The sequence below is a fragment of the Arachis ipaensis genome, chromosome B2, assembly GCF_059453495.1.
Source record: "Arachis ipaensis isolate K30076 ecotype BB chromosome B2, ASM5945349v1, whole genome shotgun sequence".
NCBI classification, from domain to species: Eukaryota; Viridiplantae; Streptophyta; class Magnoliopsida; order Fabales; family Fabaceae; genus Arachis; species Arachis ipaensis.
The window spans coordinates 115,742,522-115,758,912 of NC_142437.1; the positions used below are offsets into that span (position 1 = coordinate 115,742,522).

General features: G+C 29.3%; 2 protein-coding genes across 8 annotated transcripts; one reads left to right on the forward strand and one right to left on the reverse strand.

Moving 5' to 3' along the window:
* Positions 1-1,667: 1,667 nt before the first annotated feature.
* Positions 1,668-4,348, forward strand: LOC107625923 (sororin-like protein). Of its 6 annotated transcripts, none has more exons than XM_016328659.3 (5): positions 1,668-1,763; positions 1,930-2,312; positions 2,586-2,727; positions 3,439-3,511; positions 3,987-4,348. In XM_016328659.3, exons 2-5 carry the CDS (start codon positions 2,006-2,008, stop codon positions 4,158-4,160), a joined length of 696 nt encoding a protein of 231 aa, XP_016184145.1. In that variant the 5' UTR covers positions 1,668-1,763; positions 1,930-2,005; the 3' UTR covers positions 4,161-4,348. The 6 variants fall into 6 exon arrangements, with proteins under 6 accessions (XP_016184145.1, XP_088360037.1, XP_020971957.1 ...); XM_088503911.1 differs by having other exon boundaries at positions 1,676-1,763; positions 3,442-3,511; XM_021116298.2 differs by lacking the exon at positions 1,668-1,763 and having other exon boundaries at positions 1,862-2,312.
* Positions 4,349-4,525: 177 nt separating this feature from the next.
* LOC107628533 (peroxidase P7-like) lies at positions 4,526-5,559 on the reverse strand. Of its 2 annotated transcripts, XM_088503912.1 has the most exons (3): positions 5,482-5,559; positions 5,239-5,404; positions 4,526-4,910 (listed from the first exon to the last, which is right to left on the reverse strand). In XM_088503912.1, the coding sequence occupies exons 1-3, from the start codon at positions 5,557-5,559 to the stop codon at positions 4,837-4,839; spliced, it is 318 nt and encodes a 105-aa protein (XP_088360038.1). In that variant the 3' UTR covers positions 4,526-4,836. The 2 variants fall into 2 exon arrangements, 1 of the variants encoding a protein (XP_088360038.1); XR_015904902.1 differs by lacking the exon at positions 5,482-5,559 and having other exon boundaries at positions 4,526-5,013; positions 5,239-5,379.
* Positions 5,560-16,391: the final 10,832 nt, after the last annotated feature.

Sequence of the window (16,391 nt, forward strand, 5' to 3'; positions counted from 1 at the left end):
AGCCTTTCCACATCAGCACGGGCCGACACCAAAGCACTAGCCGTCGCTTGAACGGGAGAGTTCCTCAACTCCCTGGCTAGAGTAGTACATACCCCAACCATACGAAGCCCTCCACATGCCAAGTGCGGAAATGGATCTTCTCCAGTGAAAAAAATACTTGAGAAAATAAAGTGTAATCTTTCACCTTTAATTTTTTAAGTGGAACCAAAATTAAATAGGAGAGAGAAAGTAATGAAGGGTTAGATTAAACACTGGATAGCATCCAGTTTTTTTCCATTGGAGAGGATCCACTCCCGCCAAGTGCTGGTTTCTAAAAAGTGTTTAAAAATAATGTGGTCGTATACTATTTTCTGATTTCTGAAAAGTGTACAGTGTATCATTGAGAGCATAAATATATACTACATATATATTTTTTCTGATTTCTAATTTTCACTATATATATTTGGTCAATGATAATGGTGTATTTAGCTTAATTAGTTCCCGATCTAAAGTTTGGAATGAATGGACCTATAATACTTGGTTGATGATAATGGTGTATTTAGCTTAATTTTTCTTGTAATAAACTCCACTTTATTATGTTAAGCTCTTGTTTTTCGAAAAAATGAAACAGAATGTGGAACAGAACAGAATTAATATTTTTCGAAAAGATAAGTACCAAAATTCTGTTTATCATATGTTTCACACAGATCCCTCATTGAAACTTCTTTGTCCTTTTATGCAACTTTGCTCCTCGCTCTTCTATTTCATTTTCTTCCTCTATTTCTCATTCTGCCACTCTTTATTCAACTTTCAACTTGACAGACTTGAGAGTTTTTGTATATATAGATCTGAGTTAATACATCAGTTAAATTAAGTTCATCCATTAATATAAAGGGATAGCTAGCTTTGTGTTACTCATAGGTTCAGTTTCATCTAATATATAATTCATACATAACACTTGATAAAATTAAATTGATTATTACTGTTGTTGTTGTTGTAGTTCAGTTTCAACTATGTGTGTTAGTTCAATTAAGGACTTCATATTTGAGTAACTAACTATATGTTTGAGTTTGCACAATAACTTATTATAGTTAGTATAGCCTTTTTTAGTCAGTAATAATGATGATAGTATTCTTATCCATGCAGAGTTTGTCATTGGCTGCCAGCTAGTTTTATGGAAAAATTTGAATTCTTATGAGTTGTGATGATCATCATGCTTTGTGATAAACAGTATTCTTGTCTTATAATCTTCTACTTATGACATTATTCTTGTCTCGTTTTGTATCAGTAGATTTCTTGGTACAAGATACCTGTAATATCAAGAAATTGTGTTTTCATCAATTTGTATCAGTAGATGTATATATCTGTGTTAAATATGAATATTGTATATATTAGAAAATAGTTCATGCTATGCTAATAAACGTATTAGTGAAATGCAATTAACCTGTTAGAAATAGCATCAAATTGAACTTTAGCATCCTTGAATTCAGGGATTTCTAACATATCATTTAGCTGTAGGTCTTCTTTTTTTAATTTCTGAATTGAAACAGTACTTCAGAAAACAGAGAATAGCTCATGATCCTATATATTTAGTGACTATATATTTTGTCGTATCTAAGATAATTATATACATACTTCTAGAGTTCATTATTACAGAAAAGAAGCTTCATTTTGGTTTAATTTGTGCTTTTAAACATAATTGGTTTATTCTGAACAGATTGAAACTTTTGGTTGAAGCTTCTAACCAGATTTTGTCAAAACAAAAGTAATAGTGTCGTGGCAAGGTACAATACTCACTTTCCATTATTTGCACTTTATGAACATGTGTAGCTCTACCTTGATTGTTTTGTTATTTTTTGAAGTTGCAATTTAACTTTTTTTTTATGTGCACTATAAATTCTTTGTTTGCCTTTTTGTTTCACGTCAATGAGTTTCTAGTAAAATGTTTAGAGAAATATGGTTAAGTTACTACTTCAGCAATCTGAACCTGGAATGAGGCCAGAAGAAATCGAAGTTTTGTTACAAGATGCCCAACACTCTCCAGTTGATGCGAATAGCGCTTATGGATCAACCCATGTTCCGAACCACTAAACGCAGAAACCCTCTCTCCGATCGCACCAACACTCTTAACTCTTCTTCTTCTCCACTTTCCATAAACCCTATCAAACCCAAACCCAAATCCAAACCTCCTTCTACTTCTTCCGAACCTCGCCTTAATAAACCTTCTTCATGCGCCTCTTCTACCAACGCTTCCACAAATCTCCAAAGCACTTCTTCGAACCCTGCCGTTGCTCCTCCTCCGCCTTCGTTGCCGAAAACCTCGTCTCCTCCCGGTACTTCAATTATTCTGCTCTCAATTTCTTGAATTTGTTTCCAATATTATTTCAGCTTTTATCTATAATTATTGCCTTTTAGGATTAGTCGCTTGCAGTGCAATGATTTTACAAATTAGGATGAGATTCTAGCTCAATTTGCGTTAAGCTCAAGTTGCTTGGGAGCAACGCTAGATTTACAATGATATATAAACTGTGATTGTTAGTAATTGAATGTGGATTAGGGTTTAGGGTAATTTATTGAGTGTGCAATTTTATTTGCTTTGAATTCAGGGAATTTTGTTGATCTTGAGGATTTTGAGCCTATTTCAGTAACCTACGGCCGAAGAAGTGCTCCAAATAAAAGGAAGGATAAAGGGAAGGCTTTGGCATTTCCTGACATCAGCACACCCATTTTGAAGCTCTCTGATACAAGGTAATTCTTCCTCCTGTTTTACTAAGTCACTGTTAGTGTTGCTCTAGAACTTGGATGTAGGTGTAACCGTGTGATTAACATTGGTTGAAGAAATTAGTACTTGGGCTGAGTAAGGTTCATGGAGTAGTAGAAATGGAAAAGAAATTATGCTGCAAACCTTTATAATTTGAGCACTTTGGTAAAGTATGAATGAAGTGCTTCAATAGGGAAATAGTTAACAAAGAGAGAAGAAAATTTTTAAAACAAAAAAGATAAGAAATAGGGATATAGTTCCACACGAAGAATTTTTGTCCTGTTTTTCTCATGATAGTTTCACGTCTTGCAAGTTGGAAGAATTTTGCTTAAGATATTCTGATGAATGTTGTGTGCTACGAGGATTGGTCGAGTTAGGCGTGTAGGTCTTGATTGAAAACTTGGAAAGTCTATCATGGTTTGTTGTGGTGCATGTGATGCTATATTGAAGTTATTAATGATTATGATTTCTCCTTTTTGTTTCATCTGTTTTAGCCTTCAAATAGAATCTGTCAAATTCTCTAAGTTCGTGTTTCCTTAATTCCTTATTGATATTGATATATATGTTATAGTTGGACACATCCACAGTAACTATGGGCTTAATAGAGGCAGCCAAGTTTCATTGTTACTTATATTGTCTCTTCCCTAGAAAGCATACCATATAATTATTTGTCACATATGTTCTGTTGTCATGAAAAGCAGCCCGAAAACTGATGGTGGTAAAAGTGCAAATCTACCTAAAGCCAAGGCATTGACAGGTCCTTTGAGAAAGGTAAATAGATTGATTATTACTCTGTTTCAATGGATTTATTTGGACCGTCAAACTTCTATGTATATGTGTGTTGATTGATTATTATTGTTTGCAAGTTATTGTTGTTTTCTGAAATGGTCCATTCTGAAAATACTGCAATAAGAATTTTGCATACAGTGTGTGTATAATAGTTAAAGTTAGAGTACTCGTGCTTTTCTAGTTGTTTTTCAAATTTCTTAAGTATGTCGTGTTTAAGTTTCGAGTAAATTGCATAATTTGCGATTGACAAAAAGTCAGAACTCTTTTGGTCATTACTTATTCTTCTACAAAAAGTCTTAAATAGTTCAGTTTGAAGTAGAATGTGATTAAAATCTTTGAAGTACTTATCTACATATGCCATATATTTTTGTATGGTTATTATTTCGAAATTCCTGATTGAATCATGTCGTAATAGATACCATGCTGAAGTTTTTGGGTTCATTTTTGCTTTTTGCAGAAGCAGCGCACCACATCATCCGAAGATACGCTCAAGAATTCCGAGCTGCAAGATTACATTGAAAAACAGAGAGCCTACTTCAAAATGATTGATGAATTTGAACTATTGGAAGAGGAAGTTGAAACAGATGATGAACCGGATGAAGTGGCAAAGATGCGATCCAAGTGTAACTAGCAGCTAGAACGTTGTTTTTTTGTTTAGCTAGTTGTATAGTAATGATATATCAGTTTTCTAAACGATGTAGATTCAATCCCTCTAACAAAATATAATATTCTTGTAAACCTTTTGGTCATGATGAATTCCTGATCTCACAGTGATGTAAATTGTATGGATAAGCTGAATAAATATTATGATTATTTTCATTGCATCTTAGCATGATGACAAAGTTATAGTTAGAAGATCACTATAACCAAATAGATGTAATAAATAATTGAACTTACATTGATGTAAATATGTCTACAGGAAAACTGAAGAGCTTGGGAAAATCATGTGCACATTCACATAAACTCAAGAAAGTTTATTGATGAAATAAACCAGGTTCCTTGACACCAAGAACAAATTATCGAAATTCAGACATAGTTTTGGAATGAAAAATAACCATTATTACATAATTTTAAGTAGTTGATGTTTAGTTGACTTTAGCACAATTGAGTCTGATTTCCCTTTTTTTTCCTCCTGTGAGAGGCTTGATTCTGCTCGTTTTCATCCATGTCCCCGGCAAAGTCATTAAAAAATTGCAACTCTATCCGTAGCATATTTCCCCACTAGATGGTCGGTAGAATCGCCGGTGTACAGCTTCTGGTCAGAATGAAAAAGAACCTTCTTCTGAACTAAATTCTTGTAGTACAGGTTATCGAAATGGAAGGGAGTTTGACGGTGGAGGAGTTCGAGCAATTTGTCGTTTCCAGTTCTGGGACACTTGCTCTGCAAGAATTTGGCATAAGAGGCATCAATGTTGGTGTCATTGTAGATATGTGGTCCGAAAAGTCTGCATTGAGCTAGGTCAATGGTATATTGGTATGTGCCCCTGTTATGGAAATCTACCCTTATTAATTGATGTTTCATTATATATAATTGGTGGCATTATTCAAGTAAGGTTACTACTTCCATGATAACGACTTCATGTGAAGATAAATTTGCAAACCATTAAATGATTTGACATGTTTGACTGAACCATCTAATGATTCACAATATCATCTATCTTCATATGAAGACGTCTTCATAGAAATAACCACCTTCAAATAATAGTTACCTGAAAGGGCCACCAAGTCTTTCTCTGAAAGGCCTTGGTTAGCGAAATTCTGTTTGAGAGTACTTAGACTGAAGGAGGGTGTAGGAATGGAGTTATTAGCATCAAGTCTGCTTGCTGTAGTAGAATCTCTTCTTCGTAAGCCTACTTCCCAAGATGGTCCTCCCAACTGCAAAATTATCAATGTTTTAAGCCCACAATTTCACTTATAACACTCATCACTAAAATTTGATTGGTGTACATTACATAAACTACAGAGTCTCTAGTAGCCAATGCAAGAATATCAGCACATGACACCACGGCAGGGCATTCTTTCTCCACCATGGCTTTGATGTCATCAATCACATTGAACCCTCTTGCTGAATTGTTGTAATTAGGTTATTTTTATGTCAAAAACATTAAAATTAATAGAATATTCTTCCCAATATAGATACAGTCAAAGATCTTATTAGGTTTTTAATTATGAATACCTTCAATTTACGAAAAAATATTTAATTAATTCTAATATTTTTTATACTAAGAAAGATTTAATTATAAAATTAAAAATAATATAAAAATTTAATTAAAAGAAAAAAATATATAAAGACCTAATTGTAAATTTAATAAAATTATAGAGACCAATAGAATAATTAAATATTTAAATTTTTATAATAAATAATTTCATAATATAATATAAAACTTTTGTAACCAAAAGATTATTCATACACGGACTCAAATTAGCCTTGTCCCAACCCATTTTCATGCAACCTGTTCCAATGAAGGAGCATTCACTTCCAAACCAAACAGATAAGAACACTAACTCGGGAACCCGTGACTCAATCCGACTTAGAAAATAAGTTAAAAAAATTTTTATTTCTTTAATTATCACTACAAAGATGATAATCAAAATTGATAATCAACTGAGCCTGACATAACTTTTCTCACAGTTAAAAAAAATAATTATCCGTTACCAATAAAAGAGATTTATCTTATGATAACTAACACTTCAAATATTTTTTGTACAACTTACACAGACTCTATTTAAAATTTTTGTTAACTTAGGCATTAAAATTTCATACATATATTTTTCACTAGGGGTGTTCGCGGTGCGGTTTGGTTCGGTTTTGAAGGAAAAAGTCATCCGATCCGAACACTTAATTTATGTGCGGTGCGGTTTGGATTGGATGAACATTTTTTGAAAATCCGATCCGATCCGATCCGATTACAAGCGGTTTGGATCGGTTTGAATCCGCGGTTTTTTAAATACAAAATAATAACTTAATTTATAAAGTTATATAACCTGTCCAATAATCCATTATAATAATAAAACACAATTCAACGGAATAATAAAACAAAAATTCCATAAAACATTATAAACTAACATGTCCAATTGTCCAACAATCCAACATATTCAACAAGTTTTGATAAAATAATAATTCTTCAACATCAAAATAACTAAACAAGTCTCAACAACACAAAATTAAATAATATAGAAAAGTCTTAATAAAAACATAACATAAAAAACTCCAAACTGAAAGCTGAAACACCGATCACTAATCAGATTCATCACCAGAGCCTTCTTCATCTATTAGTTGAGGAATTGGTTCAAGTTCTACAATAAAATGTAATAAAATAAATATTAGTAAGTTAAACATATTATCAAATAGTAAAGTTAATCACTATGTGAAGATAAAATAAAACATAATATTAAAGAACATTACCTTTCTCAAGTTTTTCAAATTCTTCAAAAGACTCCTCAAGGTCAATTGGCAATGAATTGGCTCGAAACCAATTTTGTGCACAAATCAAAGCTTCAACAGTTTTTGGAGTAAGAGAGCTCCTATATTGATTAAGCACTCTACCTCCAGTGCTAAAGGCGGATTCAGAAGCAACCGTTGACACTGGCATAGCTAGAATATCCCTCGCAATTTGACTTAAAACAGGATATTTGTAATTGTTAGAGCTCACTTTCCACCAAGTTAAAATATCAAAACTACTTGGATCAACTGGTTTCTCCAAGGACTCCATGAGATATAAATCCACTTCATTTGTGTTGACACTCTCACTTGCTTGTACATCATTTTCAAATGCTGCCGCAAAGCGAACATCATCAAAGGCACTATCATCCATATCCACATCTTGGCTGTGTTGTGCAGATTGGTGTGCTTGATCACTATTGAGAGCAACTCTATAGCTGTTAAACAAGTCACTGAATACTTCCTTCACCTTACCACATAAGAAATCAGCATCCTCCTTCTCAAACAACCTTTGAAAACTCCACTCAACAAACTTAATCTTGTATCTAGGGTCAAGTACCACAGCAACAAAAATCATCATATTCATGTTCCTCAAGTTACCCCAATATTTATCATGCTTAGCCTTCATTTTTGTAGCCATACCCTTAAGTAGTATGTCATTACTATCAGCCCAAGTCTTCAAAGAACTAAGAATTGAACAAAAGTGATGAAAATATGAAGAAGAAGTCACAAATGTAGAACCCGAGACTTTTTTGGTTACATCAGAAAAAATCTTCAAAAACCTCACAAAGCATCTTGCATTATCCCAATCTTCATTCTTTGGAATGCCCCCTTGCATCATTACAAACTCAGCATCCCTCTCACTTAATCTCTTGAAGGCCTTTTGGAATTTTAAAGCACTATCAAGCATTATGTAAGTGGAATTCCACCTAGTGGGGACATCTAATTGCACACAAGAGCAGTCTTGGATCCTAGCCTCTTTAATGCAACTTTTAAACCTATCCATACGACTAGGAGAAGCACGGACATATCTAACAGCATTTCTAATTTTACTAATTGAAGAATGCATATCCTTCAAACCATCATTCACCACCAAGTTCAAGATATGAGCACAACACCTAACATGCAAATGTTCACCTTTTAAAGGATGTGAATTCCAATCTTCCATTCTACCTTTCAAGTAACAAATGGCAACATCATTTGAACTAGCATTATCAACTGTGATGCTAAAGACTCTACTTATTCCCCAATTCAAAAGACATTTTTCTATCTTCCTACCAATTGTTTCACCTTTATGATTCTTGATGAGACAAAAGTTAAGAATTCTCTTTTGCAACTTCCAATCTTGATCAATAAAATGTGCAGTGAGGCAAAGATAGTTTAGATTTTGTACAGAAGTCCAACAATCAGTGGTCAAACACACACTTTGATTTGAGTTTACAAAGACACTCTTCAACTTATGTTTTTCATTCATGAACAAGTTCCAACAATCCCTAGCAACTGAAATTCTGCCCGGAATATGGAGTTTTGGCTGTAAAACACTCATGAAATAACGAAATCCCTCCCCTTCAACAAATCTAAAAGGCAACTCATCTATGATTATCATTCTAGCAAGAGCTTGTCTACATAAATCAGGATCAAATGATACAGAAGTCAAACAATTACCCAGCCCATTTCCTCCTTCTTCAAACCTTCAACAATGAACAATTTAACATAGTTTAACACAGATTAACAAGTAAAAATTAAATTTAAATAAAATCCTAAAACAACAGAACAAAACAAAATAAACAAAACTAAGTAAAAATATACCTTGAAGAAGAGCAGCAGCGGCGCCACCGAGGGGAGAAGGCGGCAGCGGCGTCACCGCGGAGAGGAGCCGCCAGCGGCGTCACTGAGAAGAGGAGGCGACGAAGGGCATTACTCAAAAGAAGAGCGACGGACGACGCGGCGTGTGTCAGTGGGAGTGACTGAGAGTGAGTGATGCTGTGAATCTGTGATAGTGAGAGTGAGTGATGTTGTGATGTTGTGTAAGGAACTAAGGATGAAGAACGAAGACTAAGGACTAAGGAGCGAGAGAGAGCACTGAGCAGAAAGGGTTTCTTACTTTCTTTCTTTAGTTTAGGGTTTCAAATGGGAATCGGCGCTGCACTACTGCACTAGTGTGCTAGTGATACGGTAGGTATTATTATTATTATTATTATTATTATTATTATTATTATTATTATTATTATTATTATTTGTAATATATGCGGTTCGGTTCGGTTCGGTTCGGTTATGTAGAGTGGAACCGCAAACCGAACCGAACCGCAATAAAACCGATCCAAAATCCAAAAAATATCCAAAATAGAGCGGTTTAATTCGGTTTTCGGTTTGGATCGGTCCGATTTTGCGGTTTTTTTTGGACCGGTTTGGATCTGAACACCCCTATTTTTCACTATCATCTAAGAAGTGGACATAAACATGTTCAATTAAAGACATTGGGATTATGACATCTAGACCCATTTTTACCATCTTTGTTTTAGATAACCCACAAAATAAAAATTTATACAAAATTTTCCCAAATTCAACAGAAATTCTTTTACATGATGTTTATTCGAATCTTGAGTATAACAGTCAAACTTTTGGCTTGTGCTCCCTCGTCTTCTTGTATTGATGTTATTAGATTTAAGATAATACATCATACATGTAATATAATATACAATCGTTACATCTAGGATGGGACCTCAGTGAGGAAAAATAGTTTACCAACTACTCGCATACGCTTTGACAAAATATGGCTACAAGAAAAGGAAATGTATTATTTTGTTTGTATGGGGGATAATTATTTATCTATCTATCTACTTATTTATCTACTTAATATACTAAAATTAAATTTTTTCCTAACAAATAAAAATGAAGTGTCGATTTCTCATGAATCATTTTCCCGCCAAAATGAATGTACTATTTTCTCTTTTAAGTTTATTTTATAAAAATATCTTTTTTATAATTATACTATAATTAGCATTTAAGTAATAATGCATAATTATACTAATTTAAAAAAATATCTTTATTATAGTTATATAAAATCAATATTTAATGTATTATTAAACTATATCAATTATCAATCAAAAATATTTTTAATCATTTTAATAATAATAATAATAATAATAATAATAATAATAATAATAATAATAATAATAATAATAATAATAATATGATATGATAATTATATGATAATGACACCAGTTATTAATATAATAATCAATTTATATTTCTCTAAATAAATTTATTTTAGAAAAATATCTTTATTATAATTATATTACAATATTACAATTAGTATTTAATGAATAATGCATATATATTAATTTAAGAAAATATCTTTATTATAATTATATAAAATCAATTAAAAAACTAATTATCACTCGAAAATATTTTTAATCATTTTAATTATATTGATTTTAATTATATTGATACAATTCTAATTCTTATTCATTATCCAATGATTTTATTAATGGCAAATTGTTATCTTAATGGTGATCCATTTATGTTGATAATAATAATAATATGGTATAATAATGATACGAAATTAGCCCCCGGTTAATCTTAAATCACATTTTAAAAATATAATAATATAAATTTTTGAATGCTTTTGATATATTCAATGCATTAAAAAAAAACACTAAATTTTGCAATAACATTTATAAAACATTTTTTATCATGGTATGCTTAATCTATATCCTTAGATAGCGTTTGTTTATACATGTTTATCAAAACATAAACACAAGAGTACATGAGAGTACATGTATATATATAGTATTTGTTTGGTGAAACAAAAATAACGAAAGATACAATCATACACAAATATCCATTAAAAATATGTATTTTATCCAAGCCACCAGATCAGCTTACCAGAAAATCGCAAACTTGTGAAAATATAAAACGGACAAAATATACCGTGGTAACAAGGTTACCCTAAACCACTACATGCTAACACATAAAGGTCCGGGACCATGTCGTCCCAACCCAAACCTAAGTCATAGTCCAAACCCGAATCAGAACTAGAATCTGGCTCCGAAGATAAGTTTCGATGATCACCGAAATACAATCAGTGTTCTTGACTTGCTGCTCTCAATAGAAACATGTCATCTGCTATCTCGTGAATAATGCCATGCTCGTCTTCAATCCAAGTTAGCATGTTATCTTTTGTAATGTCTTGAAATCGAGAAAATATGCATCTAATAAAATTAACTGTGATAATAGAATTTACTTTGTAAAATGACTCGTATCAGTGCTTAACTGTAAGTTGTGTGTGTCATTCACTAAATGATGATAATTTCATATAATGAAGAGAATACCTCTAAATGATGATGATTTTATATAATGAAGTATATATAAATTTTTGAATGCTTTTGATATATTCAATGCATTAAAAAAAACACTAAATTTTACAATAACATTTATAAAACATTTTTTATTATGGTATGCTTAATCTATATCCTTAGACAGCGTTTGTTTATACATGTTTATCAAAACATAAACACAAGAGTACATGAAAGTACATGTATATATATAGTATTTGTTTGGCGAAACAAAAATAACGAAAGATACAATCATACACAAATATCCATATGTATTTTATCCAAGCCACTAGATTAACTTACCAGAAAGTCGCAAACTTGTAAAAATATGAAACTGACAAAATATACCGTGGTAACAAGGTTACCCTAAACCACTACACGCTAACACATAAAGGTCCGGGACCATATCGTCCCAACCCAAACTTAAGTCATAGTCCAAACCCGAATCAGAACTAGAATCTGGCTCCGAAGATAAGTTTCGATGATCACCGAAATACAATCGGTGTCCTTGACTTGCTGCTCTCAATAGAAACATGTCATCTGCTGTCTCGTGAATAATGTCATGCTCGTCTTCAATCCAAGTTAGCATGCTATCTTTCGTAATGTCTTGAAATCGAGAAAATATGCATCTAATAAAATTAACTGTGATAATAGAATTTACTTTGTAAAATGACTCGTATCAGTGCTTAACTGTAAGTTATGTGTGTGTCATTCACTAAATGATGATAATTTCATATAATGAAGAGAATACCTCTAAACGATGATGATTTTATATAATGAAGTATATATAAATTTTTGAATGCTTTTGATATATTCAATGTATTAAAAAAACACTAAATTTTACAATAACATTTATAAAACATTTTTTATTATGGTATGCTTAATCTATATCCTTAGACAGCATTTGTTTATACATGTTTATCAAAAGGGAAGTTCTCTGGTGGCTAAAATTGTGGTGGCTAAAGGTGACTTACTGTTGACCGACAAATACTTTGTTGACATATGGTGGTGTTGGGTAATGCAAGAGAAGTGTTAGGTCAAGGACAAAAGGATAAATGCATGCTCAAAAACTATTTTTTGTTCATGTGAGTCATTAATTCATTATTGAATCATGGCTCTTGTTTTAATTAATTTTGTTTATTTCTTTAAAATTGTATAATAATATGTAATTTGCGTTTATTTAAATACAAAAAATTATTTGAAATTATATTTAAATTAAGGTTTAATTATTTTGTTAGTTCCTATAAGTTTGCGAAATTTTTAATTAGGTCCCTGTACTTTTTTTCCTTTTAATTGAGTTTTTATACCAAAACTTTTTTTTAATTGGATTCCTACACTTTTTTTCTTTTATTTGGGTCTCTGCATGAACTTTTTTTTTTGTTGGATCCCTATAAAATTAAGTTAATTACTGCTAAGAGAGATCTAATTTAAAAAAAAATTGGTGCAGGGACTTAATTAAAAGAAAAAAAAAGTATAGGAACCTAATTGAAAATTTTACAAAATTATAAAAACTAACAGAGTAATTAAATCTTAAATTAAATATTATTTTAAAATTTTAAATTTATTTTAAATATAATCAGTTAGGTGTAGTTTGAACATATATAATTTAAATTTTAGCATTTATATTTAGAATTATATTTTATTAATTTAAATTAAATAGTGTATTATTTTAAATTATAAGTTAGTATATGTAAATTATATTAATTAGTTTATTATTAATTTTAGGGATAACTAATTAAAATTAAATTCTGAAAAAATTATTTCTATTAAACATGAAAATTCGACCATTAATTTTTTTATGAAATATTCAAAATGTAACCTAAATCATAGTAGTTTTTTTTTTTAATATTTTCTATATGATTAAACTATAAAACCAAAAAAAAGTTTATTTTTAAAAGTTCATTAAATTAATAAATTAAAAGTTTATATTTAATAATATATAATAGATTAAATATTATAATTTTATAACAAGCTAAGTTCGATGTCAAATGAGATAAAAATAAAAATAATAAAAAATAACTATAAATAAAATATTACATCTTAAAAAATAATTGAGATAATTAAATACATGGTTGTAAAATTCTCTAAAGTATAAGTTAAAAATGTTATAAAAAATTTTTAGGCAACTAAAAATTAAAAACTTATCACTTTATCGATTTTTTTTAAAATAAATAGATAATTTTTTGATACTTTTATTTTATGGCACCAATAGAAAAATAATTAATTTAAATTTTTGTTGACAAAATCTTAAATGAAGGTGAATATCAAATTTTTATTTACTTAGAAAATATTTTATTCTAATATAGTTATAATTTAAATAAATTGGTAGATAACTGATATTAATCATGCATTACATAAATAATAAATAAATTAAAATATTTTAAATATATTATTAAAATAGTTTAAATTTATTATATATTATTAAATATAAAATTGTAATCTATTAATTTAATGAACTTTTAAAAATAAACTTTTTCGGTTTTTTAGTTTAATCATATAGAAAATATTAAAAAAAACCTACTATGGTTTAGGTTACATCTTGAATATTTCATAAAAAAAATTAAAGGTAGCATTTTCATGCTCAATAGAAATAATTTTTTCAGAGTTTAATTTTAATTAGTTACCCTTAAAATTAATAATAAATTAATTAATATAATTTACATATACTAACTTATAATTTAAAATTATATACTATTTAATTTTAATTAATAAATATAATTCTAAATATAAATGCTAAAATTAAATTATATATATTCAAACTACATTTAACTGATTATATTTAAAATAAATTTAAAATTTTAAAATAATATTTAATTTAAGGTTTAATTACTCCATTGGTTTCTATAGTTTTACAAAATTTTCAATTAGGTCTTTATACTTTTTTTTTTCCTTTTAATTAGATCTCTGTACTAATTTTTTTTAATTATATCTTTTTTGGCAGTAATTGACTTAATTTTATAGGGATCTAACTAAAAAAAATGGTACAAGGACCCAAATAAAAGAAAAAAAGTGTAGAGATCCAATTAAAAAAAATTTGGTGTAAGAACTAAATTAAAAAAAATACAAAGACCTAATTAAAAATTTTGCAAAATTATAGGGACTAACAAAATGATTAAATCTTAATTTAAATATAATTTCAAATAGTTTTTTGTATTATTTTTAAATGAACGTACATTACATATCATTATACAATTTTAAAAAAATAAACAAAATTGATCAAAACAAGGGCCATGATTCAATAATGAATTAATGATCTACATGAACAAAAAACAGTTTTTGGACATACACTTATTCTTTTGCCCTTGGTCTTAACACTTTTCTTGCATTACCTAACACCACTAGGTGTCAACAAAATATTTGTTGGTCAATAATAAGTCACCTTTAGCCACCACAATTTTAGCCACCAGAGACCTTCCCTTATCAAAACATAAACACAAGAGTACATGAGAGTACATGTATATATATAGTATTTGTTTGGCGAAACAAAAATAACGAAAGATACAATCATACACAAATATCCATTAAAAATATGTATTTTATCCAAGCCACCAGATCAGCTTACCAGAAAGTCGCAAACTTGTGAAAATATGAAACGGATAAAATATACCGTGGTAACAAGGTTACCCTAGACCACTACACGCTAACACATAAAGGTTCGGGACCATGTCGTCCCAACCCAAACCTAAGTCATAGTCCAAACCCGAATCAGAACTAGAATCTGGCTCCGAAGATAAGTTTCCATGATCACCGAAATACAATCAGTGTCCTTGACTTGCTGCTCTCAATAGAAACATGTCATCTGCTGTCTCGTGAATAATGTCATGCTCGTCTTCAATCCAAGTTAGCATGCTATCTTTCGTAATGTCTTGAAATCGAGAAAATAGGCATCTAATAAAATTAACTGTGATAATAGAATTTACTTTGTAAAATGACTCGTATCAGTGCTTAACTGTAAGTTATGTGTGTGCCATTCACTAAATGATGATGATTTCATATAATGAAGAGAATACCTCTAAATGATGATGATTTTATATAATGAAGTATATATATATATATATATATATATATAAAATTAATAAAGTTAAAAGAATCATACAAAATTAACCCAAATTTAAATAATTTATATAATGATAATCTCATTTATTGTTATAAACAAGTATAATCATTTATATGATAAGATTGAAATTATAATTTTATATTGTTTTGTTAAGATTAATTTAAATTATAATAATTTGATTAATAAAAACATAACATGTTCATCTAGTGTTAAGTGTATTAACTCTGAAATAGTTATTAATTAGTTTTAGTAATTTACTTTTTTCAATAAATCACATATATACTCAATGTGACCATAAATAACCTAGTAATACTTAGACACACCAATAAATTTTTATGTATTATTTTATTGTCAAGTAAGAACATATCAAAATCAGCTCAAAATAAACAATAAATTATTAGAGAATTCTAATGCACAAAGTTATTTAATATCATATCAATTTTTTTTAAAATCATAATTGTAATTTACGATTGAAATCATAATTTAAATATTTTAGATAAGATAATTTTATTTAGAGAATTCATAATTTAAACATCATTCTTATACACTAAATAACTACATTTGAATTAATACACTTAATATCATATTTAAAAAAAAAACAAATAATACACATTATATTATTTATTTATTAATTAAATTATTACAATTTAAATTAATTTTAATAGAATAATTTAAAATTATATTTTCAATCTTATCATATATATATATATATATATAGCATGAACTATTACACTTGCTGAACTTAATTTACCAGCAGAAAAAGGCAAAAAATTAAATTATATATTGAAATGAGAGTTGTTCTAAAATCTAAAGAATATATAGTATAATAAATGTCAATCGGTACAAGCGAGACTTTAGGTGGTGTATATAAATACTAAATGTTTATATATAAACTTGATCACTTTACAACCTCATCCTTTTGTAAAGAAATATATTTTAAAATTTAAATTACGAAAGATAGTGTGCTGTTTGATGATAATATTTTATCCTAAAAATAACATAAATGTGTTTTCTTTTTTAAACATC

What these genes read in the sequence shown, in the direction of transcription:
- LOC107625923 (XM_016328659.3), top strand. Translation starts at nt 2,006, where the DNA reads ATGCCCAACACTCTCCAGTTGATGCGAATAGCGCTTATGGATCAACCC. An exon ending in GAAAACCTCGTCTCCTCCCG is followed by an intron (nt 2,313 to 2,585) that starts GTACTTCAATTA and finishes CTTTGAATTCAG; the next exon opens with GGAATTTTGTTGATCTTGAG. An exon ending in TTGAAGCTCTCTGATACAAG is followed by an intron (nt 2,728 to 3,438) that starts GTAATTCTTCCT and finishes TGTCATGAAAAG; the next exon opens with CAGCCCGAAAACTGATGGTG.
- LOC107628533 (XM_088503912.1), bottom strand. Translation starts at nt 5,559, where the DNA reads ATGGTGGAGAAAGAATGCCCTGCCGTGGTGTCATGTGCTGATATTCTT. An exon ending in CTAGAGACTCTGTAGTTTAT is followed by an intron (nt 5,405 to 5,481) that starts GTAATGTACACC and finishes ATAATTTTGCAG; the next exon opens with TTGGGAGGACCATCTTGGGA. An exon ending in AGACTTGGTGGCCCTTTCAG is followed by an intron (nt 4,911 to 5,238) that starts GTAACTATTATT and finishes AAATTCTTGCAG; the next exon opens with AGCAAGTGTCCCAGAACTGG.